Here is a 25,835-nt window from a genome sequence, read left to right as displayed (position 1 = left end):
GCAGAGCAACCATGCACCTGGGGCTGCCAAGGTGCTCGCAGACGGACACTCTGTATAGCTGTGTCTTGGCTTCCTACAAAAGCGTCTGCCATCTTCGCAGACAAGGGACATACAGCAAAGGCTGTGTACAGTAAACAAGGGCAGTAAAATCAAAGCTGTTTTTCTCCTGAACTGAAATCCCAGGCCGCCTTGCCAAATGAGGCCAGTTAAAGTAAATATAATAAATGCTTTTTCCAGACAGATGCACTCCTGAAAACACAGCAAGGAGATGGAAAGATCTGCTGACCAAGCAGGTTAATGGGGGTGAATTAGACATCGCAGGAACAGACCAGCTGGCAGAAGGGCCTTTACGGAGAGCTGGAGACATTCACAAAAATTAAGCGAAACCAAAAAAACCTGAAATGATGCAGGAGGGATCTGATTCTGAGTGCAGCCCATCCCTGCCTGGAGCCGCAGGCTGACTTGGCAATTAGCAACTTACAAGGATGCTGGCTAGCTGTGCAGGTGATGGAGGCACCATAAAATCATGAGAGAGAAAGGGAAGAACCTAGTCAATGAGTAGGAAGAACCTACTCATTGTCACCCACTACCAGGGGACAAAAGATTCTACCCTCAGTGATCATCTGTGTAATTCCAGGCACCTCCACATAGTTGCAGCCTATTTCATCTTCATAACAACCGCGTGAGGGATGTCAGCATCCCCATTTCATGGATGAGGAAACTGAGGCTCAGGGAGCTTGGAAACTTGCCCAAGTTCACAAAGCTAGCGAGGGGCATGGCTGTGACTGGAATGCAGTTCTGAGTCCTAGTCAAAAGCTTCCCATGCCGTGGCCGCTCCTAGTACAGGAGTACAATGAAAGGGACCGTCAGAACTTCAATGCTGCAGGCTTGTAAGGAAAGGAAAAATTATGACTGAGGAGTGGACTCAGATAGGTCGATTTTTGTGGCCAGAGTTGAGCTGATGAAATTAAACTATAAATATCTGTTACTCATAATTATCCCGGGGAGCTCACTGCTGGGGAAACTTATAAAACCAAATACCTTTATGTGATTTAAGCAGGGATTACAGGCGCGTAAGGAAATCAAGTATGTCTGGACTTGCTGACATGCAAATTACAAGGACTGTTGGCTCTCTTGCTGTGGCGTCGGGGGAAGAGAAGGAAGGACCGTGAAGCAAGAAAGGCAAAATGACAGAGAAGTTTGGCCCCAGCTCTAAAAAGTTGTGTTTTCTCCCTCACTCCCCACCTTGAATGCTGCAGGGGAGAGATTGTCAGTCTCCAAGGCCTTTTTTTTTTTTGGTCTGGTTCCAAACAAGTTGTTTTTTGGCATTTAGAACCCAAGACCCTGGGAAGGGGACTCCAGACTCACCTACAGCTATTCCTCCCTGGCCAGAAAGAGTGGGTAGGACCAGAAACTGCAGTTCCCCCCAGCCCCACCCCCGTCCCCTAGTAAGAAATCATTGGGGCTCCTAGCAGGAGGTCCCCTCTCTCGCCCCAGTTTTATTTGAATGCTTTGCTCCGAGGAACATATTAAGAGCCAGGACTTTAGACCCTGTATCCAGGACCGGCCACTTCCAGTGTGATTTGTACCAATGGACTTTACCTTTTTAAGCCTCTGCTTCATCATCTGTAAAATGGGAATGATGTCACTTACCTCATAGTGTCATGACGAGGTTTGAATGAGAGCTGAGAGCGTATATTTAATGAGTCTAAGACAGCACTTCTAACAGCAAACTACTCCATGTGTAGCTAATGATGGCGATGAAGGAGGTGGACGAGATCAGCGAGCGGACGGATGGTTTAGGACGACCTCCTGTAGCTGGTGTGGTTCAGTGCAGAACCTTGCTTCTCAAAGTGGGGTGTGGGGACCAGCAGCAAGGTATCACCCCGAAAGAAGTTAGAGCCCTCTCCCCCGAGACCTACCAAATCAGACCCCTTGTTTTGGAAGACCCCCGTCGTCCGTGTGTATATGAGTGGGCGAGAAGGCCTCCTGGGAGCATGGCTTCCAAAGTTACCCACTGGGGTTTGAGACCAGCTTCATAGAAGTGTGTCCCTGGGCACATTCCTTCAACTTCCTGGCCTAAGGGACATCATGTCTACCTCATAGGGTTGTTGTGAGGATCGAATGAGATCGTCTCATCAATCTCTCTATCTCTCTCTCTGTCTATCGAAGCACTTAGGAGGGAGACTGGTACATCGTGACATTCAGTAGCCGTTTGACCTTTGATTGTTTTTAGCCCCCACGAAGCTCAGACCTGGATCGTGGCCACCTGGCCTTTCCCAGGTATAAGTTCACACCCCTTTATTCTCACCACTGACCTCAAACCCTTCAAGTCCTCTGGCATCTGCATTTGTCCTTCCCTGCAGAAGCCCTTGTCTCTGCTGCCCACATTTCCCCCCTTGCTGTGGACCCCAGGCGTCCCTGACTCTCCAGGTCCCTGAGTCAGGCAGAGGGTTGCAGCATGCTCCCCCTCCCGATCTCCCCTTCACAGACCTCACCCTTTTGATCCCCGAGGCCAGGCTGGAGCACAACATACCAAACATTTCTTTTTCATTTTTCTCTCTAGCAAACTCCCTCTGGAGCATGAGTTTGTTTCTGAACAACAGACTCAGTGTCTGCAATGGTGTGTTTTCTCTCTGCTCTGGTGGCTCCTGGGCCCTTAATGATACGTCTTTTTTTTAGGCTCAGCCTCTCCGCCCAGATGATGTGTGCTTGGCCTGTGTGCCGTACCTGGCGTCCCAAAGGGGTTTCCAAATATAATATACTTCGCAGGCTCATCAAGGGGCCTCCAGGTTAAAACTGGCAGCACTCACCAGGGACTCGTGCCACCACTGTTTTCTGGGTAGCAATACAAAGCGATAAACCATATAGAAAATCCCTAAGGAGGGAGGGAGAGAGAGAGAGAGAAGAAAGGAAGGGAGGGAGGAAGGAAGGAAGGAGATTCTCATTGTTTGACTGGAATTTGGTCAAAAAGCACTGCCCGGGACAAGTGTAAACTCTAAACTCTGCTCTGGCCTCTGCCTGAGCCGACTCCCCTCACCTGGCATTGAAAGGCCTGTGGCTGCAGTGTTTTGTCGGAGTCTATATACTCTTGTCTGGTCCTCCATCATGAACAGGAGCCCACACTTGAGGACCCCATGACCAGGAAGTAGGCAAAGGGAGCTGGTCCATATGTCCTGTGAGCACGGGGCTCTAACCCAGCCCTCCAGGGCCCGTCCAGCATATCCATAGCCCACCCCACGGGCACCTACCTGCATCCCTCCTGACGGCACTGCCCAACCAGCTGCCTCTGCATGGTGACTACCTGGCTCTCCAGTCAATGGGATGCTAATCAGAAAAAACATCCACGGGGCTCGAAGACTCCCCAAGATATCTGAGTATAACGTAGGAGGCAAGAAAACAAAGACCCACAGCCAGCCACACCCCTCCCAGCCCCACCCCGACCCAAGGCTGCGTCTACAAGCATCCGGTGTCTGGTGTACCAGTCGCCACTTTCAAGGCCTCTGGTTGCTGGGGACATAGTCTCCTGGGGGCTCAAATGGGGATCTAGTGGTGAAAAGGTGGTCTCCTCGAGGTGCAAAGGTGGGAGATGCACTTGTCCACAGGAGGCTTTTCCATGAAGAAATCCAAGCCTCCTGGAGAAGTCCAGCTGGCAAATCAGCGCTGACCAATGCACTCGATGTTGACTTCACCCTGTCTGCACCCTCTGACGGGCCAGGGCGCGAACACTAAACCAAGTGCCAGACCTTAACGCCCCGCAGGCCCTTCTGGGGAGAAGGAGTCGGGCAGTGGGCCCGGGGCCAGGCCAGACTGTGCTCAGCCTCCTCTGGGCGAAGTCACAGTGACCCCCAGTGGTCACTTTGGGAAGGCACCGTCTGAAGAAGGCGCCACCGGAGGGTGGAGTGTGGGCTGCAGAGACCCAAGCAGAAGAGAGAAAGGGCAGAGGCCTCACGCTCCTCCTTCTCCAGAGCTCGCACCTACGGGTGTCTGTCCCCTTACGTCTGTTAAAGGGCTGGGCCTAGGGAACCCGGAGAAGAGCCAGGTGGGAATTTGCAGAGACAGACACTGCTGTAGAACAGGGGTTGGAAAGCCATGTTTCTCATTAACGTCCCTGGCAACAAGGGAATTGCATCTAAGAGTTCCTTCGTATTATGTCTTTTAAAATATAGACGTATGGGGCCAGGCCCTTCCTTAACGTCGACGTGGAATTGGCTGCTTCTCTTGCAGCTTAAACACCATCTACACTCAAAAGGCAGGGAGATGACGTCCAAAGCCTGACTCATTCAGGGAACCCTGGAGAAGCGTCTGTCATTACCCCGGGGGATGAGCATGGAGACCCTAGGAGCTTAGCCCTCCATTATATTAAAAAGTGGATTGTTGCCCATCTGGTGTGATTTCAGGGGCTTCCAGAAGATCCCCTGTCTCCAAATAGCACCCCATCTATGAAACCTCTGGTACCTAAATTCCACAGCTGGAAATTTCCCCATGAGGGGTCCTGCATCAGGTTCCTGGTTTTCATGAATTATTTGACCAGACCTGTCTCTGCATGTGTTATTCCCTCTGCCTGCCATGCCCTTTCCACACCCAAACGTGCCCTGATTCTTCGAAACCCATATCTTCCCAACACTCCCCACCACCGCCACCCTGCTCATGCTGCTTTTCGGCATCATTTTTGTTTTCACTATGCGACTTACTGAATTAAAATATATATATATAAAAAAATCAAATCCCTTCACCCAAAGACCTAAGAGTCTAGTGAGGACACCGCCATGAAAACTAACAATAACAATATAATAACATAATTGTTCTAAAAACTGAGAGGTTGACTGCAAACTCTTTGGGAACAGGGTCCTCGGTGGGCCCCTCCCTTTGAAAGCACGTGTCCTTCAGATGCATTAGAGCCCACGAAATCCCTCACCCTAGTTTGGTAAACTTGAGCTTCACAGAACTTGACAGATGAGCCCAGGGCTTTAGCGATGAAAAGGAGCCATATTCCTACATGTTCACCTGAACCCAACCTAAGCCTGCAGGGCCCAGGTGTCTTACTCCGGTTTTTGCTGGCAAGAGACAGCAATCTCCATTTCTGGGGCGTCCTCCTCCCCACTACGTCCCAGCTAGCAGCAGGAAACGTGAAGGCTAGGTCTCCTAAACAGGGGGCGTGAGTCCTTCTTCCTTGATCGCCCATGGTCCTTGCAGTGCAGGTGAGGATGTACTAGTTCCTGTTGCCTCTAGCCCTAATTCATCTCTTGCTGCTCACCACGCCCCATCCTGACCACCGGAGAATTCCACAGCTCCTTCCCTCTACCTTTCCTAATCTAGGCTAGCTTCCAAGGTTCAACCCAAGTCCCTTTTCTAGAAAGCCTTCTCTAGCTACTTCAGTTCATGCTGGTCTCACACCTCCCCCCACCAAAATGATTTTCTTAGCAGCCCTTGGTGTAGCGCTGAACCAATCTCCAGTTCCAATTTGCTTACTCCACTCCCCTCATGTAGCCTGGAAGACTCTTAGGGACACGAGCCATGCCGTGATGTGTCAGAAAGAACAAGGGACTTGGGCTCCAAACCGTTTTATCGTATATGAGCTTCGTGACCTTGGTCATGGAATGGACCTCTGTGTGCCTCTGTTTTCTCATCAGGGTGCCCTCCCAGCAGAGCTGCAGAGGAACTCAACGGCATGACATGTAGATTCTCTAAGAAACTGTAGTGAATAATATTACTCCTGGCCATCAGAGCCTCACAAATTCTCCTTTGATTTTTATCCCTCCTTCCTTCCCTGCCTTTCTTCTTCAGCACTTTCCACATTACCTATTGCATGCATGTCGGTGCTTGACATAGTATAGCTGCTCAATAAATAATTAATTTCCTTCTTGAGTTCAGATTTTTTTTTAATCACATGGAGGACAAGGTCGATGTCCATTCAGCTCACCCTGGTGTCCCCAGGACACAGCCTTGTGCCTGGCACAAAGGAGCCTGTCAGGAACGTCTGCTGAGTCAGTGCACTGTATGTGTCGGGCGCTCAGAAGAGAATGGGTGTGCAGTGAAGGAGATGAGCACAGCTGAACCCTGCCAGCTGAACAAAGGAGGGTCCGGAAGGGATGGAGACTGGTGGTTTCCAACGGGATGCGTTTTCTGAGCCATTGCTAAGAAAGGGATCGGAGCCATTTCTATGCTACCACTTGCAGGAGTTGGATGGAAAGATAAAGGGAGCACTGAGAGAGAGAGAGAGAGAGAGAGAGAGAGAGAGCAATGGGAACTCAAAACGTGGGAAATCCCGTGGAGTCCTACGAGTGCTGATAGGTCAGTGCCCTGGATATGCTTCAGACACACATTTTCTTCTCCAGCAGAACTGTATTTTACTTGCTGGCAAAGAGCAACAATTCACTTGTAGCACAGGAAGAAAAACCGCTGAAGAATCAAAGGGAAGCAGCAGGCAGGAACCTATGGAGCAGGTCCTCCTCCCCCACTCCCCAGACAGAAGGCCTGGGAAGGGGGCTCTTTAAATTCTGCACCGGTTCTTCTGGAAGGAGCTGCCTCCCTTGTCAATTACGGAACATATCATTTAAGCTTCATCAATAAGAATCTCGGAGAAAACACTACATGTTAGATCCGCTTGGCAACATATAATTTCTGTCTTACTCCCTTGATCTGTCCCCCTTCGTCTACGTCGGAGAATTTCTACTTCATTATAGGCAATTGAAGGTCTCGATCAGCTGCCTGGGAAAAGTAGTTCATGTCCCAAAGGTAATCTAATTTCTCCAACCAAGGATGTACCTGGGACTCGCCAAACATACTGACGAAGATAAATGTGTGTTTTGAACAGACCTGGGGCCATTGCAATCACCCCATCAATCTAGTGACGGGTCCTTGGCCCAGCCAGGGGCCAGCTCCTGACTGACAGCTGGACTCCCCGAATCACTGGTTTTATTGGAGCCAACAGGCTAAGCCTCAGCAAAGCGACAGCAGGTGTGCCGAGGCCCGGCCTGTATCTGCCTGAGGGAACACACTACACCAGGACTCAAAATCCTGGAACAGTTCTCTAACGAGGTTATAATGATATTGGCTCCTATCTCCATGAGCCAGGCGCTGTACTTCACACACGTTGCTCCACTGAATCCTCACAATGACCCTCTGAGACAGATACAATTATTCGTCCCCTGCTGCAGAAATGGACGCTCAAGGAAGTTAAGAAATCCCAGTTAAACGGGTAAAACGTGGCAGAGCCTGAATATTCGTATAAGGATGGCAGGTCTCAAAGTCTGTCAGCCTTCAAAGTTGACCTCCACTGGCGTCGGCACTTTGAAGGAAGAAAGAGCTAAGGGTTAAGGAAATGGGTGGAGCTGATTTGAGAAAGAAAAAAGAGGGCTGATTCTAATGCATTCCTGCAAGGGAGCCTGGTCAGGAAGGCCTGCTAGGTCCCGCCATCCTCAAGCCTGGGCGGATTTATTGCTTAGGCTGCGTGGAAGTCATCCTGGGAAGGTGTGTAGATCCCTTGGGCTACCCTGCAGCACTCCATTAAACCAAGACGTTTGTGAAGGGAAGGTTGCTCCGTGCATTTTCTCTCAAGGTTATTCCTGATACCTTGGGGATCTTGTGGCAGTCACAGCTACTCTGGGGAGAGGTTGAAATGGGGGGCGGGGCGTTTCAGTCCTCCTCAAAGCCCTGACCCCTGAGTCATCAACAGCTGCTCACAGACTTACTCTTTGCCTTAGTTTTTTTTACTAAAAAGGTGATGCCCTGGTTTGAATAGTGCCCATCCCATGCCATCCCCCCAAATTCATGTCCACCTGGAACCTGTGAAGGTGACCTTCTTTGGAAGTAGGGTCTTTACAGATGAAATCGAATTAAGATGAGGTCATGAGTTAGGATGGGCCCTAAATCCAGTGTAACCAGTGCCTTTATAAGAAGAGAAGATAGAGACACACGTGTATGGACTAAATGTGTCATGTGTTATGGACTAAACGTGCCCCCCCCCCCAAAATTCATGTTTTATAATTCTCATACGTCAGGAGATGGGACCTTTGGGAAGTGATTAGGTCATGAGGATGGAGCCCTCACGAATGGAATGAGTATCCTTACAAAAGAAGCTCCACAGAGCTCCCTCCTTCTTTCTGCCATGTGAGAGCACACTGAGAAGACTGCCCTCGATGAACCAGGAAGTGGGGTCTCACCTGACGTCCACTCTGCTGGTGCACTGATCTTGGACTTCTCCATCTCCAGAACTGTGAGAAATAAATGTTTGTTGTTTCAGCCCCCCAGTCTACAGTAGTTGTTAGAGCAGCCTGAGCTGACAAAGACACCCTGGGACAACAGACGCAGAGACCGGGTGACTCAGCCACAAGCCAAGGATCGCCAAGAACTGCCGGGAGCCACCACAGCCAGGAAGAGGCTGGGAAGGATTCTCCCCTTAGAGACTTTGGAAAGAGCGTGGCCCTGCCAGCCCCTCGATTTGGGCTCTCTAGACCCCAGAACTGAGAGAGAACACATTTCTGTTGTTTGAAGCCACCCAGTTTGTGGTCATTTGTCACGGCAGCCCCAGGAAACCAATGCAGACGGGAAAAGACTCCTCGTCCTCACAAGGTTGTGGTGAGGGTCAAACACGCAGGTGTTGTGAAAAAAACAAATGTTCTGTCAGCGCAGAAGAGCGTGATCATCAGCGACGGCTCTGGCAGCCCACACAGGGCCTCTCAGAGAACCTGCTAGAAGGCCTCAGGCTGGGTCTCAGGGACCCCGTGGGTGATGGTTTGCTCTTGCTGCATTTTGCTGCAATCCCAGTCCTAAGCAAGAAGGGTGAGTGTGGTACTAGTTTGATGCTACCATAATGGCCCCCCGAAGAGTCCACACTCTAGTCCCTGGCTCCTGTGACTATGTCATCTTACATGACGAAAAGGAATGTGTGGGTGTGATTAAGTTAAGCCTCTTGAGATGGGGACAGTAGCCTGGACTATCCCGGTGGGCCCAATGTCATCACAAGCTTCCCTACAAGAGGGGTGCAGGGAGATCAGAGTCAGAGGAGAAGATGTGATGACGGAAGCAGAGGTCAGAGGGAAAAACAGATCTGAACACGCTGTGCTGCTGGCTCTGAAGATGGATTACAGCCACAGCCAAGGGATGTAGGTGCCTCTAGAACCTGGAAAAGGCAAAGAAATGGATTCTTCCCTGAGCCCCCAGAAGGAAGGCAGACCTACGCAACCATCTTAGACTTCAGACCTCCTAAACTGGAAAATTCTGAGCTACTTGCTTGTGGTGATTTCTTACAGTAGCAATGGGAAATTAATACACCAGTCAAACCAGTTAGTCTGTAAATGAATGTGGGAGAGTATAGAGACGCCCCCAGAAAATTCCAGATGTTCTGGAAGGCTCCCAGGGATCCTTTGTTTTACACCTGCAAAGGATTGCCCCAGAAAGGATTACACCCTTTAATCGGACAGTTTTTGCATATTTCTCCATATTCCCAGAGTTCCCCAGAGGTCATCCTAAAATTGGAGCCATATCTACAGCCTGAATTACCAATCTTGGTAGGAAGCCCACCGCAACAGGGCTTCTGTGTGTTCCTGCATGGAAGGCCTGACAGCCCTGTGCTCAGAGAGAAAGCCTACCCACTGTCCCTCTCTAGAAGGAACCCAGGAGTCCCATATGGCCTCCGTCACCATGTACGAAAGATGCAGCTTGGTCTCCATGTACAACATCCAAGACATGCTTTAAAGGCCTACATCCACATGGTCCCTCTAGATTATACTCTTCCCCAGTTCACAAATGAAGCAAGAAATCCCTTCACCAGTTATAGCCAACCTGAGACCCTAAGTACCACGGGGAGACCTTCCACAGGAGACCATACTTCTGAAGGTCGCTGACAAGGGCAGCCTCACTGCCTTCCCAAGGAGACCCACAGGAAAAAGGGAGCTCTGCCCTGACCAGCTCATCCTACTGCCTTGGTGTGCACTTCCTAAGTGATGAAATTAGGGAAGATGCAGGAAGGAGTAAACACAAGATCTGAACAGGAATCTAAGATCGTTTGCTTCCCTTCTGTCAGTCTTCCCACCCACACACAGAATAATGTTTGTTTCCGCATCTATTGATAGATCTGGTACCTGGTACTGAGTATGGAGTTGGAATATCCGCCGTCATGAACTCACAGCAAAGCGTGCCAGCCACCATGAATGCCAGGACTGGTGAGTAGAGGACTGGTGCGGAAAAAGACCAGGATCCCCTGTAAGTCCGAGGAGCCATGGAGGCTGGCCTGGCAAGGACCGGTCAGAGATAGTGCCCCCCACTGAGCAGGTCCCTGAGCAACAGCTATCAGCCTAGGAGCAACAGGCACCTGCAGCTTTTTGGTTCCCTGTGCCTAATCCCTGACACCTGACTTGCAGGATAGAGTCCTACCCTGTTCCTCGTACATCTGTGCAGGGGCCCCTGTGGTCTGAGGGGCTGTCCAGAGCTGTGCAGAGCAGAGGTAGAAAAATCCCAAATAAGTTGCCATCATAGTGGGTCATATTTCTATCTAGCCCACCCCACAGCAGGCAGGATGTGGCAATCCTCGCTGGGTACCACAGAAGCCCGCAGAAAGGCACGAGGTGAAGGTCTAGATTTGGAAACAACCCACAAAAATCTAAGAGCAGTGGAGTTTGAGGCCCTTACTGCTCTAGATCCAGCAGTTTTACTTCCAAGCCCCAGGTAAATTTCAAAATTGGTACAAGCCCGAAGTTGGGCTGGAGATTTGGGACCAACCCCTTCTCCAAGGCTCAGCCAAGCCTAGAGAGCCTCTCTAAAGAACCACATGGACACGGGTCCCCAGGAGTCTTCAGATCTAGTTGCCTGCCTACCCAAGGGCAGGTCAGTCAGAATGGCCTCAGGAACAGGCGTAGCGACCGTTGCCAAGAATGGCATCGCCCTAATTGATGGTGGCTCCTGTTTTGCCCTGGTTGGCTTCCTGAGAAAGGCTGGGAGACAATGAATTTGCAGAGCTTGAAAATCAGCAGCCAGCTTTGTCCCAGAGGTGGATGTATTCCAGTGGCCTTGGAGCTAATCACGCCACTCTGCAGATTGTCCATCTGTTCGCCAAGGCCCTGGCCATCTTTCAGAGGGAAGGTGCTTAACACAAAGTGAGCTAAGTGTCAGCAATGACAAGCTAATCCTCATGTGAGCGGGCCTGCTGATAACTTAGAAATCCACAGGGGGTCCGAGTCCCACAGATACTGGCCCTCCTGTGGAACCTGTGTCAGACAGACTGCTTATGTTGATCCACAGAACTTGACAGCCCCCGAGATCTCATGGTGACAGCCTCCTCAGAGACCTCCATCTCCCTCATCTGGACTAAGGCCAGCGGCCCCATCGACCACTACCGAATTACCTTTACCCCTTCCTCCGGGATCGCCTCGGAAGTCACCGTGCCCAAGGACAGGACCTCGTACACCCTGACAGACCTGGAGCCCGGAGCAGAGTACATCATTTCAATCACCGCTGAGAGGGGCCGGCAGCAGAGCTTAGAGTCCACTGTGGATGCCTTCACAGGTACCAGGGCAGCAGTCCAGCTGGATTCAGGGATCACCGGATCTTAGTCTGAGGAGGTCATCCAGGCAACCCACTCTTCCAATGTCTCATTTCATTTAGAGAAAGGAGGAATGTGGGTAGAGAAAGAAGAGATAGAGAAGAAACTAATAAATCATCAAGAGGGGATGGTTAGGAGTAAAGGGGGAGGTGAGCAAGGCTACCTATATGCCTGCAAATGTGTGTCTGGTTCGGTCTAGCCCAGACAGAGAGGCTGCTCCCGTCCATCTTGCTCTGCCTGCATTAAATCAGTGGGCACTGAGAGGATCCATGGGGTCGTGTTAAATTCCTTCCAGAATAGAGCTTTGAAATCCTGGATCAGTCTTACAAATAACTCGCAGAGGTAATGCTGGTTTTACCCTCCCAAGGGTGTTCATTTTTCAGTCTCTGGCTGGGAGAAAGGAGAGTGGACAGGACTGGAGAGTGAGCAGGTAGAACCTCTGGGTCAGAGGGTGGACGTGTGGTCCTCATTAGCGGGGAAAGCTGATCCCTTCAGACAGATGGCTCTGCGAGCCCTGCGGCACCACCACCTCACGCGTGTTTCACAACCATCCGTCTCCTCTGCGTTGCAGGCTTCCGCCCCATCTCGCATTTGCACTTTTCTCACGTGACCTCCTCCAGTGTGAACATCACCTGGAGTGACCCATCCCCTCCGGCAGACAGACTCATTCTGAACTACAGCCCCCGGGACAAAGAGGAAGAGATGATGGAGGTTTCCCTGGATGCCACCAAAAGGCACGCTGTCCTGATGGGCCTGCAGCCAGCCACCGAGTATATCGTGAATTTGGTGGCAGTTCACGGCACAGTGACCTCTGAGCCTATCGTGGGCTCCATCACCACAGGTGAGGTTGAAGGACTGGACAGCAGGTGGTGAAGGGGGATCCCACAGTAGCCTTTGACAAATCAATGAACTTACAAAACAAAACACCCAAGGAGTTGGAGACGGCCTCATTTGGCTAAAGGGGGGTCTACGAGCTGTTCTGAAAAAGCCACCTCTTCCAGGGCTGTATATGATAGGAAACTCCCATTTAGAAGGGAGGGTAGACCCAGTGTCTTGAGGAGGCTAAGCCTTAAATGCATTGGTCCAGAGGTCCTTCTACTACCAGCCTAGGAGAAAACCCTGGAAAGAGCTAGTATCTAAGAAAAAAACCCTTGTACAGTAGGAGATGTTCGTTCCTATTCTGGAGAGCCATCTCTCGACTACCCAACAAGGTCACTAATGCAAATGATGCTTCTTCAAAATCAGATGGGGCTGGCATTCAAACAAGTAGGGCCCCTGTACTCAGAGGATGAGGTTGATTTGCATGTTGTTTGGAAAACACAGGCACTCAGAGATGGATTGGATCATTCTCATCTCATCATCCCCAAATACAATCCCAAATATGAGTGCACATGTGGGCGAGGATATCTGTTTGGGTAGTTTGCTACATACTGTCAAGAACTCACATATTTGACAGGTGGATTAAACACTCACCTGTTTTGGATCCTGTGATACTCCAGCAGTCATAAAACTACCTAGTAAAAATGAAATACAGTTTGGGAAAGTGAATTTGCTCTGGTCTTGTGCTCTGAAATCCCTCTATAGTCAATAGGCAGTTTCTCCAAATTAAACCAAAGGTGGATGCTCAAATATAAGAGACAGAGACAAAGCTTGGTTTGTCCGGGAGAAGTTGGGTTTGCCCAAGGTAAAATGGCCACGTTACTCCCCGTTCACACAAAACATACAAACTTAAAGGAAAGTTCCCAGTGGAGCTTCAGTGATAGTTGCTGCACAGGCACAGACCTCACCAGCTTGACTTCATGTCGTTCACATATTCTCCGTGAACGTGGCTTGGGCCACATCGATGAGGCAGCAGGTGAGACTTCAGCCTGACCACGGCGTGAAGGACGCCCTAGTCCCCAGGAAGGTCGTATCTGCCTCTGGGACACCATTAACTCTTGGTCCACATAAAACCAGGGACAGGAATTCCTTTTTCACCCTGTGCTTTCTGTCTTTTTCCCACAACCACCTGGGTCTCTGTAGGAATTGATCCCCCGAAAGACATCACAATTAGCAACGTGACCAAGGACTCGCTTGTGGTCTCCTGGAGCCCCCCTGTCGCATCCTTTGATTACTACCGAGTATCGTATCGGCCAACACAAGGTAATGAAGCGACTCGACTTCTCACAGATGAATGGGAGTTGGAGCTGAGGGAAGGTTGTTATGGGAGAACTAGCATCTCCCAGAGGACATCACCCCGGCTTGCATTTTTCCTCCTCTCTGTGGCAAGTTCCATCAGAATGAGAGGGGGAAGATCAGGAGTGGCCAAGGGACCCTCACCAACTCCTCTCGCAAAAGACTAGATTATATTCCCCCAGCAAGCAGGCCTCTCCCCCGCAGAGCTCACTGGTCACTGTTATCCAGGCAGTGCAGTGAGGAACAAAGAGCCCTAAAAGAATCTGCCAAGAGCCAGGGCCATGTGCACGTCCCTGAGAGAGTGCAGTCTAAGACGAGGACCCAGGGGCATGCCAAGAGACCAGCGGGCCAGATGCAGGCTTGGAGGGAACCACGGTGCCGGTGGTCCTATTTCTGCCACGCTAGCCGGGTTATGAGGCAGAGGAAGTTCATACCCGGACCTCACCTGCATCCTGCCAGTTCTTACTGGTGCGTGTGGCATTGCTAACAAAGTGGGGGACACACTCACTTCCAGGGAGGCAGTGGGCATCGTTTTGCAGGCTCCTGCGTCTCTGGCCTGTGTGAACCACTCTTTGCAGCCATGCCCTCTGTACTGCCTTAGAAAAAACCAGCTTGTTAGAGAACCACCTAATAAGTAGTTCTTTTTACTGTGCTCCAAGGAGCCTGTGAAATGAGGGGGTGGAACCAGCATACAAGGCCCCTTCAAGCTCCAACATTCCCCATCCATGAAGCTTCTCTTCCCTCCCCATGAGCGCTCAGAGCCTCGAGCTCATGACCAAGCGCTGCCGGAAGCGCCTCTGTAGACAGTACCATGTGCTGCCTTGAGAGCTTCACCGACCTTTAACCGTGGCTTCTGCTCCTCCTTAGTGGGACGGCTGGACAGCTCAGTGGTGCCCAACACTGTGACAGAATTCACCATCACCAAGCTGTACCCAGCTACTGAATATGAAATCAGCCTCAACAGCGTGCGGGGCAGGGAGGAGAGTGAGCGAATCTGCACTCTGGTGCACACAGGTAGGCGAGTCTCCCTGTCGTGGGCCAGGTCAGGACCCGGGCAGAGGACCTGCCACACACAGAAGAGGCAAAGAGTGAAGGTGTTCCGCTCAAGACAGAGGACGCTGGTTCTGGGCTGACGGGCTCCATTCCTGGGCGCTCCTCTGACTCACTGCGTCAGGCAAAGTAGTTGGCACCTTCTCTGCCGGCTGACAGTCCTCTCTACTCCTAGGAGTTTAGTCACCCTCTAAGAGTCTCCCTGGGTGAGGTCAGGCATTTTCATGGCACTTCCAATATGAAAAGAAAGCTTTCAAAGATCCACAATGGAAGGGAATTTCAGAACAGATATCTGAATCATCCCATATACTGTTTTAAAAGACTCAGAGAAGGGAATGTCACCTCAGGGAAGGAAAGGTTGGCTATTCCAGTAACAACCTTTGGGGTCATAAAACCTCTCGTCAAATATGTCCACAAACCACCAAGTAGCTGCATTTGCTCTTGCTTTATGCCACCGGGAGGAAGAAGGGGGTGGCCTTCCTCTGGAAAATGAGCCCCTTGGATGGGCCTGAGGACAGCTCCTGCAGCAGCTCCACTGCTCCTCCCTCTCTGGCCCCTCTGCCAGCCCGCCATGCAGCACTAGGTCAGATTCACTGTAGAAGTCACCAGAGTAGACAGCCAAAGTTTTCTGTCCCCAACCCCCAGAACTAACTTCCCACTTAAGCTATCGTTCCCATGGTAGGTGGGAAAACATCCAGTTGCCTCATTAGTAGAACCCCTGGATTTCCTGAGATCACTTACTTTCCTCAGAGAACGGTATTTCCTAAAGGAGGGACCTGCACCTTGGAATTCCTCACCGCTTTGTAGTTACTCTCACAGAAACAGCATCTCCAAGGCCACGGCCAAAGACACATTCCTTCAGAAACTCAAAAACTTATTCTTCTAAAGACACCCCAGGATAGTCTAATCTTCCCTAGTTTTCTTCCAGGCCTGTGACTACAGATAACCCAGCCATGTTTTGGGTTCAGTCTCACCCCTTTTCATCAAATTATTTGTGACCATTAAAGTATGAAGAAATATTGACCCTACGTGATGGCCAAGGAGTCCAAAGAAGCCCTCCTCACACCTTCCTGGAAGGAAGAGGAGAGGCTAAGAACACATATGAAGTTAATGAATTAATTAAAAGGGAGGTGGGAGGATGAGGTACTTGAGAGGAAGACAGGGAGAACAGGAGGGGCCAATGGAACCAGAAGGGGAGAAAGCAAAGCCGTCTCCACTCCATTGTTTTGCACTGCACAGCAGCCGACATTCATCATGGGTGAACCTATGCGAGACGCGTTGGGTGGGACTATAGGAGATCATGCACTGACGTCCCCCCTGCAGTTGCTCCTACATTACCCGACATTCTCCGATTCCGTTTCAGCCATGGACAACCCTGTGGATCTGATTGCAACCAACATAACCCCAACAGAAGCCCTGCTACAGTGGAAGGCACCTGTGGGTGAAGTGGAGAATTATGTCATTGTTCTCACACACTTCGCAGGTGGGTGTCTGCAGGCCTATCCATCAGGCAGGTGGGCATGGTGGAGATTGTGGCTGGAGATAGTATGAAAGTAAAAAACAACCACCAAAAAAACACTTTGTCAATCTGAGGGACAAATCAGGAACTTTCCTGCCCTTAAGATGTCCCCAAACTCTATCAACGTTGGGAATTGAGAAAGCAGGATCTGAAAAGTTCAAGAGGACATGTAACCAAGGGCAAATACACAATCGGAAAAATCACACTAGGAAGACAAACTCAGAATTGAGCTAAGACTTGCCCCAAACTGCTATAAGCAAGAAAGCAAACTTCTCTAGATATTTACAGAGCAAGAAAAACCCTACAGTTACAGGACCATGCTTGGAGCAGATAATGCATAATAGGTGACAAAGGACCCAGAACTACTAAACTCTTCTTCTGTGGCTTTGCTCTTTTCTACCCGTATCTACCCCAAAAGTTTGAGCCCGCGTAAATCTTGAGTTCCAGTGTCTTCTTCACCTTACACTATCTGGAGTCGAATAGAGAAGCCCAACGCAAAACAGTTTTGAGTGGTCCAAGTCCCTAGGTCTACAAAAAGGATTCCCCTCCTAAATTATGACCACAGAATTATTGTGGGTTATGATCGGGAATCCAGAGAACAAAGATACCAGAAGACAGAAGGCAGGCAGATGTCTTAATTTTCAAAATTAAGAGAAAGCCAATTCTGTAAGCTGCAAAAAAATAAATTGATTGTCAACACTTGGGAAAATGGAAACCAAAACAGACTATTAAACAAATTGGAAAAAGAATTAGCGATTGCTACATACCAACAGAGGTTCCCTAAGAATAACTTTTACCAAAATTACTTTATGTCCTTGTTGTTTTTTGGCAAATCTGCCAGCACATTTGTATTTCAGCCAAGTATTAGAAAAGCCCACTTATCACTTAGATGGTAACATACGTGATGGGTCATCTTTGGAGTCCATAGAACCATAGCTGATTAAATGACCCTCCAAAGAGAGTGTGTATCAGTCCTCTGGGGGTGTCCTAACCCCTCAGTGCGTGTGCATTGTCCATTTCAACTCCTACCACCCCTCCTGGCCTATCATGCTCTGCATTTCTTCCATCGCACTGTGCCTTCTCTAGCCACCACGCATTTGCACGTGCCGTTTCCTCCACCAGGCAATTCTCTCCCCAATGGTCTGCTTAGAAAACCCATCCTTCAAGTCTGAGTTTCAACACTACCTCCTGTGTCAAAGCTTCCGTTAGTCCCCTAAGTCAGTCAGATGTACTTGGTTACAGGTGTACAAAAGTACACAGCTCCATCCTAGCACTTAACGGTCATTCATTCAACAAATCCTTCCGATGCCCTCCCATGTGCCATATACCCTATTGGGCTCTAAGGATTCAGAGACAGAACACACAAAGTCACAGAACTCACGCCTAGTGGTGACACAGACAAGTAAATAGTTATAACTTGATGTGAGCAGTCACGGTGTAAGCAAGCACAAAATATGATGGTCCACAGTGACTGAGATAGGACTGGTGAGGGGGAGAGGGGAGACAGAGACAGGGGGGAGAGAGAGAGAGAGAGAGAGAGAGAGAGAGAGAGAGACCAAGAAAAAGAGCAGTCTGTGTGCTTTTGCAGCAATATGAGAGAGCTTGGGGGGTGTGAAGAGCTGCCATAGTTTGGTATGGCTGTATCACTGACTGATGGCAGGAGATTGCAAAGGAGGATATTAAAAAGCTAGAGGTATTATGTGTACTCATATGGAGAGCTGGTTTAGATTTTGACCTGTTAGCAGGCCTTTCTATGCCTTTAGACCACAAGAAACTTGACACCTCAGGTCTTACCTTGTTTGAAGAAGTACCTGGTGACTTTTGTTAAATGCTGAATGACTCAGGAGTATTCTAAAGGCACAAGACAAGGCTTGGCCCTTATCTAATGAACAGTTTTATCAACAGCTTGAATGAATACAGAGAAGACGTGGTTATGAAATTTGTGTATAAAACACAACTGTCATTGGTAGAATCCAAATTCCAATATATTTTAATGAACTGAAAGAGTGGTCTAAAACCCAATCAACAAAGCAAGATGCAATAGAAATAAATGCGAAGTTTTGCCCATGGGTGCAGAAAGTCAACTGCACAAGGTTGGGTTGGAGGTGGTTAGGAACAAGGTCTTTGATGAGTAACAATCTGCTTGTGACAACAATATCACATGACTGTCTCAGAACCTAATGAGTGGACATAACTGGCACAAATAAAAACAGAGGTTGATCCTGTTTGTCTCATTGGTCAGTACATCTCAATTATTGTTCTCAATTCTCTCCTGAGATTTACATTTCATTAGGGACACTGATTAACAGTTACCTGTCTAGAGAAAGGAAGCCAGGATTGGGGGAGTTTTAGAACTGTCTCATACATGTACCGGGGGTTGGGGTCTGAATGTTCTCAGTCTACAAGAAGAGACCGGGGGTGGGAGAGGAAGGAAGTTTCCCTGCAGACAAAGGATTCGGCTTACTCTGCAATGCCAAAGGCCTGAGTAGAAGTTACAGAAAAGACAATTCGGCCTCCAAACAAGGTATCTTTTCCTCAGTGAAGATGCAAAACAAGACAAGAGGATTCCTTGCGTGGAATCAAATGCTAAGCTAAATAACCGCTATATTAATTATTTTTTCCAAAATTCTCAAATACTGAGTCCTTGTGAAATGCCTTTGGATTTGGTCTTTCCTAAGTTAAATAACCTTATCCAATCCATATCCATCTGGGTTTAGTTGCTGGAGAGACCATCCTGGTGGATGGTAGCAGTGAGGAATTCCAGCTGATTGACCTGCTTCCTCGTACCCATTATATTGTCACCATGTATGCCACCAGTGGACCTCTCACCAGTGGCACCATCAGCACCAACTTCTCTACCCGTGAGTACATGGTCAGCTTCACATCCGACCCCTGGAGGCTTTCGCGGACCCTGAAAGTGATCAGGTTCATGTGGTAGACCAGGTGATGGTCTCCAGGTTGGGACAGCAGAGCTATGAGCTGTGCTTGTTGCAGTTTACCGAAGCCCCGATACCAGTGAAGGTGAGCTGCAGCTCTCGGCTAGCAAACACACATCCATTTTCTGCTCTCATCCTGGGTCTGGTGACAGGAGTAGACCCAGGCCAAGAGAAGCCAGTACTGGGGATGCATCTGGCCCAGAAAGTCTGATGGATATTTAAGGGCTTGAGTTGGGGGAGACAGTTGCTGGATATGGTCACGGCCGGGAGAACGGTAGACAAAGTTATAGATGTGAGAATGTTTTAAGTTCAAGAGTGAGTTCACAGACAGGCAGGAGTAACAAGGTCATGACTTCAGACAGAGGGTCAGATTGAAAGATGTCACCCCTAGGCCCAGAGGCCCTGGCGAGGGAAGGAGGGAATAGAATAGCTGCAAATGATTATGACACTGAAGGATTATCTTTGGAGCCAGGGGCTCCCTGTCGTCCACGCTAGAACTGGGGTCAGCATGTGAGCCGCCCAGAGACCACATAGGCAGGCAAGTAGATAAACACGCCTGGAATCAAATAGGGAGGAGCTGGAGGGGCGGACGCTCCTGAGGTTTTCTCCTCTTTGCAGTCCTGGACCCTCCTGCAAACCTGACAGCCAGTGACATCACTCGACAAAGCGCCCTGATCTCCTGGCAGCCTCCCAGAGCAGAGGTGGAGAACTACATTTTGACCTACAAATCCACCGATGGAAGCCGCAAGGTGAGATTTTTCTGCAAATGGGGAAGACCATTTCTATCAAACAATCCCCAGAGAACAAACTCGGTTTCCCGCGATGGATACACACAGCGTGCTGTTGACGAAGAGCCCTAGTCTGCAGCCAGAGATCGGGGTACTTGTCCTGGCTGTACCTTGCCTCTCCATACAGGCTGAGGCAGAACACTAAACCTCCTAGATAATGGGGTGTGTATCCTGCAAAGTCACTCAGGTGTGGGGGTGTTTCCAGGATGATGGTGCAAAACACGCCAGAGACCTCCAGCCTCTCTAAGTACATGGTGCTGGAGGGCTTTACACTGGCAGGGCTGAGCAAACATGAGCAGGATACCAAATTCAACAGCCTTTTATGCCCCTTGATAGGCGCTCTAAAGGCTACATCTGTATAGCCTACAGTAAAGAGGTGACAAATCCCTGTTTTATGTGACAGTTGAAACAGGCCTTCTAGAGCACTGCTTGTCAAACTTTGGTTAGCATTGAAATGCTTTTTTAAAGTGAAATCACACTGAGAAGCTGACAATACAGAATAGATATGAGCAGAGCTAGTCTGTTGCATATCCTAGGAGTCCACTTACTCTGTTCTCGGGAAGCCAAATTCAATCTGAAAAGCACCCAATTCAATCATCCAGGTGCCTACGTTTACCCAGGGTACACCTAGGAGGTAGGAGGTGTCCTCTCTGCCTATTGGCTCACTTTTCTCCTTGTCATGGGGAGAGAGGGAGACAGTGGCCACTGCAGTAGTGGCCCTGCTGGCCATGGGATCTGGATCTCTCGTCCCCACTCCCCATCCCCCCACCCCTGCCTCCCAGCTCCCTTCCTCTGGGAATGAGCTTCCTCATTCCACAGGAGCTGCTTGTGGAGGCAGATGACACGTGGATCCGGCTGGAGGGCCTGTCTGAGAGCACAGACTACACCGTCCTCCTGCAGGCGGCCCAGGACACCGAGAGGAGCAGCGTCACCTCCACCACCTTCACCACAGGTGAGAGCCCACCGGCACGTGACGCCTTCTCCCCTGTGTGAGTCTGGCTCCCAGGCTCTGCCGAGACCTGGGCAGGGAGGAGCCTAGCAAAGAAACGCACCTGCTTCTTCCTGCAAAGGTGTATCAGAATTTCCTCCACTCCTGCCTTTCCCCCTTCCAAGGCCCTGCCAGGGAACCTCTTATTACCAAAGCAACCACGGGCACCAGCAGGATAAATCCCTGGTCCCACCTGACCAACGAAATGCACCGTGTAAAAGCATCACGTTCCTGTTCAGATGTCTGCAGGTGTTTTTCCAGCAGTTTGTCCCTCCCTCCTTCCTCTGCTGCCTGTAATCAGAGATTAACCTACAAAAAGTAGCAGTATGGTTCTCCTCCACACACAAAGCACTCTTGCATTCCTGGGGTCTCCACTCAGTCCTTATAACTGGTAAGGGAGGCCTTCTTATCCCATTTCGCAGATGGTGAAATGGGTACATGGAAACCCAGTGACTCCCATGGCTAATGAGTAGCTGGGTCAGAACTTGACCCAAGGTCTTCTCCTGCCTTCCCTCATTCAAGCACCAGCAAAGGATACTTGAAAATGTCCTTAAGGGATAAGAGTGTCCTAATGTCTATAACAGCAAAGAAACTAATATCTAACCTTTGAGGGCTCTTTGACTGGCACTGTTTTAAGTGCGTCGCATGTATGATCTAATTTATCCTCCTGACAGCTTATGAGGCATGTTTTATTATCCCTATTGGCAGATGAGGAGATTGGGCCACAGAGCGGTGAGGTCACTCACACGGGATTCCACTACTTTAAGTGGAAGAGCGGGGATTGAACCGCAGTAGTTATGGCCGTGGGTTCTGTGCCGTTAATAGCCCTTCCTTCTACTTCCCACGTGCCTTTCTACCATCTGTGATGCGGGACTGCCCCATCCAGACTTTGAATTCTCTCTGTGTTCCACATTTGGCGGGGGGGGGGGGGGGTTGTGCATGTGTGGGGCAAGTGTGAGCCTGTCCCTTGTCCCTAGACAATCTCAGAGCACCAGGGTGATGGATTCCTGACTGTGCCCCAGAGCCCATCCCCCACCCCCAGAGAGGTGATGGAAAGCCCTCCCCCGCCCCATGCCGACCCAGGTGCCTTTCCCACTAGACTTGTTCTAAATGACAAAGCAGGACATCGGATCAAATACACCAAATGTCACCAGTGGTCCATTAGGACTGTGACATTGCGAACGAGTCCCCTTTCTTTCTGCTTTTTTATACTTTTCAATATCTTACAAAGTGTCTACAATGAGCACATTAATCAGATAAACAACTTTTTAATTAAAACAATAAACCTTGGTCTCACAACGAAGACGTGAATCCAAGACGTGTCCTTACCAAGCAGAACTTCACCCCCCACCTCATGGGGCTACAGTCATTTATGCCCACTCTCCATGCCCTTTCGAGGGGCTCTTATCTCAGAACCAAGGTGCTACCCTCTTCCCGTTCAAGGCCTCGCCTCCATACTGACAGGCTCCTTAAAGGGTCCTCCATGCTCCTCTCTGCCAGCCTACCACTCAAAGACCCCTGGGTGGAGCTTTTCACGGAACTAAGAATTTCTTTCCCATAAAAGGGACACAGGTGACATAAATGTAAACACTAATCACTTCATCCCCAAATGCATGCGTTTCAGAGCTTGCTCAATGTAGTATGAGCTTTTCATTCCCGTCCTGGTGATGGCATAGCCATGGCTGGGAGGAGTGTGACAATGTGCCTGAGGTTTCCGTGGCATCTTGCAGCTGTGCCTTGTTCCCAATCCACCTGGGCTGTAAACGTCTACCAGCTTCTGTGCCCACCACTGGCCTCTCTTAGCTGAAGCCACCCCAGGGGCTGTGCCGTAATTTGGGTCTGGGATCCCAAGTCCAGCCGGGGGTTCGGCAAGATCCAATAAGCAGAAGGTTAACAGTTCACGGAAATTTGCCGCGGAGGCCAGGGTACTGCCTGTGTTTGATGGACAGTGTGTGTGGGGGGCGGGGGCATCAGGATAAATTTAGGTGTGTGTTTGTTTTTACAAAACTCCCGTGGACACTGGGCTCCTGAGGCACGACCAGTACCAACTTGGAAAGGAGAACAGTGAAGAGCCCACATTCCTGTACAACCCATGCAGTTACTGACCGAGCCACTCATGCAGCGTTTGGGGTCCCAGAGAAGGACTTGCCACTACTACAGTGGTACGTGGCATAGAAGTGTCCGTGTTAGGAAGCTTTGGCAGAGTTTTCCTGGAAAGCTCAAATCTGACTTTCAGTCACTGATGCTCCCAAACCCTGCGGGCTTTGTCGTGGAGATTTATCAGCGCCAATGGAACGACCGGTTGTAAAGTGAACAGCGCGTGGACAGAAGTAACACACATGGGAGGACCTTGCACAGAGCCTGGCACACAGCGGACCTAATAAAAGGTGGTTGAACTGAATAGGTAAGTCCCAGCTGCTGTGCACAGAAGAGGGCTCTAGAAACAAGGCTCTAGAGGAGAGAATTCTCCGTGTCCCTCGCAGGGACAAGGCAAATGGGTACAGCCTGCAGAGCACGATGCCCCAAGTCCCTCTAATGTCAGGCTCTCTCTCTGCCACCCCAAATGTAACATTCCCTGGATAAATCACAGTAAGCCTGCACGGTCATCTGAATATCAGGATTCATACGTCCTCATTACGTCACTACGCCCCTCCGTCAGGACCTCACTGACTCTCTACACACACACACACACACACACACACACACACACACACACACACACTCACACACTGGAAGCCACACAGCATGCCCTGCGAGCTCCTGGTTGGAAGAAGAAGAAGGAGAAGGAGAAGAAGGAACGAAAACAGAGAGAAGAGCATATAGCTTACTGGAAAGACTGGCGTGCTGCCAGTCTGAACCCCAGGAATTACTGCTACTGAGCAAGAGGTCTGAGGGACATCAGAGCAGCCTCTCAAGGGCAAACCTGGGCTGATGGGTTTAGAGGCTACTTTTATCCTAGTAACTGGCATCCCTTCCAACTTCACTGACAGAACCTAAGCTTTCCACTTAGCAGCAACCTGTTCTAGGACAGGCTGGTCTCGGCCAATCATTCGAAGCATTTCATATGCCTTGTCTTATGAAATAAAGGGGCTTAAACTTGGGCCACTTAGGCCCCCTTCCACTGACAAACCCTTGTCTTGTCCTGGGTGGGCCAAGAAAAGAGACTCCGGTCAAGCAGATGCTTACTTAATGGACTGGAAAAGAGTTGAGGTGTTAAATATAAAAATAAAAGAGAGAAGAAAGAGGCGGACTGGCTCCCACAAAACCCCCTTTGATCACGACGTCTCCCCTTGCTGCATTCCTGCCTTAGAACATAAGCCAGAACAAAAAATCATCAGATTTGTTTGGAACCACAAAAGACCCCGAATAGCCAAAGCAAGCTTAAGAAAAAAGAACAATACTGGAGATATCACACTCCCTGACTTTAGCTTGTACTACAGGGCTACAATAATCAAAACAGCATAGTATTGGCAGAAAAACAGACACATAGACCAATGGAATAAAATTGAGAACCCAGAAATAAAATGACATAAATACGGACAGATAATTTTTGACAAAGAAGCTAAAAACATACAATGGAGGAAAGACAGCCTCTTCAGTAAATGGTGCTGGCAGAATTGGATAGCCACGTGAGAAAGAATGAAACTGGACTGCTATCTGTCACCATGTACCAAAATTAATGCAAAATGGATCAAAGACTTAAGCATAAGACCTGACACAATAAACTGCATAGAAGAAAACATAGGTACTAAACTTATGGACCTTGGGTTCAAAGAGCATTTTATGAATTTGACTCCAAAGGCAATGGAAGTAAAATCTAAAATAAACGCATGGGACCATATGAAACTTAAAAGCTCCTCCACAGCAAAAGAAACCATCAACAAAATAAAGAGGCAATCAACTGAATGGGAGAAGATTTTTGCAAACAGTGCCTCCGGTAAGGGGCTAATATCAAAAATATACAAGGAATTCATGAAACTCAGCAACAAAAAAACAAACAACCCAATTGAAAAATGGGCAGAGGACCTGAAGAGACATTGCTCCAAAGAGGACATACAAATGGCAAATAGACATATGAAAAAATGCTCAACATCACTAATCGTCAGAGAACTGCAAATAAAAACCACAATGAGATATCACCTCACCCCAGTTAGAATGGCTATCATCAACAAGACAAATAGTAACAAGTGTTGGAGAGTCTGTGGAGAAAAAGGAACCCTCCTACACTGTTGGTGGGAATGCAGACTGGTGCAGCCGTTATGGAAGGCAGTGTGGAGGTTCCTCAAAAAATTACGAATAGAATTACCATCTGACCCAGCAATCCCTCTCCTAGGTATCTACCCAAAAAATCTGAAAACATTTATACATAAGGACATGTGTGCTCCAATGTTCGTTGCAGCTTTGTTTACGGTGGCCAAGACATGGAAACAACCAAAATGTCCTTTGAATGATGAATGGATAAAGAAGTTGTGGTATATATACACAATGGAATACTATTCGGCGGTAAGAAAAGATGATATAGGACCATTTGTGACAACATGGATGGATCTTGAGAGTATAATGCTAAGCGAAATAAGTCAGACAGAAAAAGTGGAGAACCATATGATTTCACTGATATGTGGTATATAAACCAAAAACAGCAAAAGAACAAGACAAACAAATGAGAAACAAAAATTCATAGACACAGACAATAGTTTAGTGGTTACCAGAGGGTAAGGGGGGTGGGGGATGGGAGATGAGGGTAAGGGGGATCAAATATATGGTGATGGAAGGAGAACTGACTCCGGGTGGTGAACACACAATGGGATTTATAGATGATGTAATACAGAATTGTACA

General features: G+C 49.2%; 1 protein-coding gene across 4 annotated transcripts in view; it reads left to right on the top strand.

Moving 5' to 3' along the window:
* The window catches only part of TNR (tenascin R), a 369,034-nt gene that overhangs the window by 327,879 nt on the left and 15,320 nt on the right, over positions 1–25,835 (top strand). For all 4 annotated transcript variants that reach the window (XM_033092050.1, XM_033092051.1, XM_033092048.1 and 1 more), the window contains 9 exons: positions 10,077–10,166; positions 11,242–11,505; positions 12,114–12,383; positions 13,565–13,684; positions 14,585–14,731; positions 16,131–16,250; positions 19,004–19,147; positions 19,841–19,971; positions 20,830–20,962. In XM_033092050.1, coding sequence (XP_032947941.1) covers positions 10,077–10,166; positions 11,242–11,505; positions 12,114–12,383; positions 13,565–13,684; positions 14,585–14,731; positions 16,131–16,250; positions 19,004–19,147; positions 19,841–19,971; positions 20,830–20,962 — 1,419 coding nt within the window. The remainder of the gene's footprint in view (positions 1–10,076; positions 10,167–11,241; positions 11,506–12,113; positions 12,384–13,564; positions 13,685–14,584; positions 14,732–16,130; positions 16,251–19,003; positions 19,148–19,840; positions 19,972–20,829; positions 20,963–25,835) is intronic.

The sequence above is a fragment of the Rhinolophus ferrumequinum genome, chromosome 22 (genome assembly GCF_004115265.2).
Source record: "Rhinolophus ferrumequinum isolate MPI-CBG mRhiFer1 chromosome 22, mRhiFer1_v1.p, whole genome shotgun sequence".
Lineage (NCBI taxonomy): Eukaryota > Metazoa > Chordata > Mammalia > Chiroptera > Rhinolophidae > Rhinolophus > Rhinolophus ferrumequinum.
This window is presented reverse-complemented; position numbering and strand designations above follow the sequence as displayed.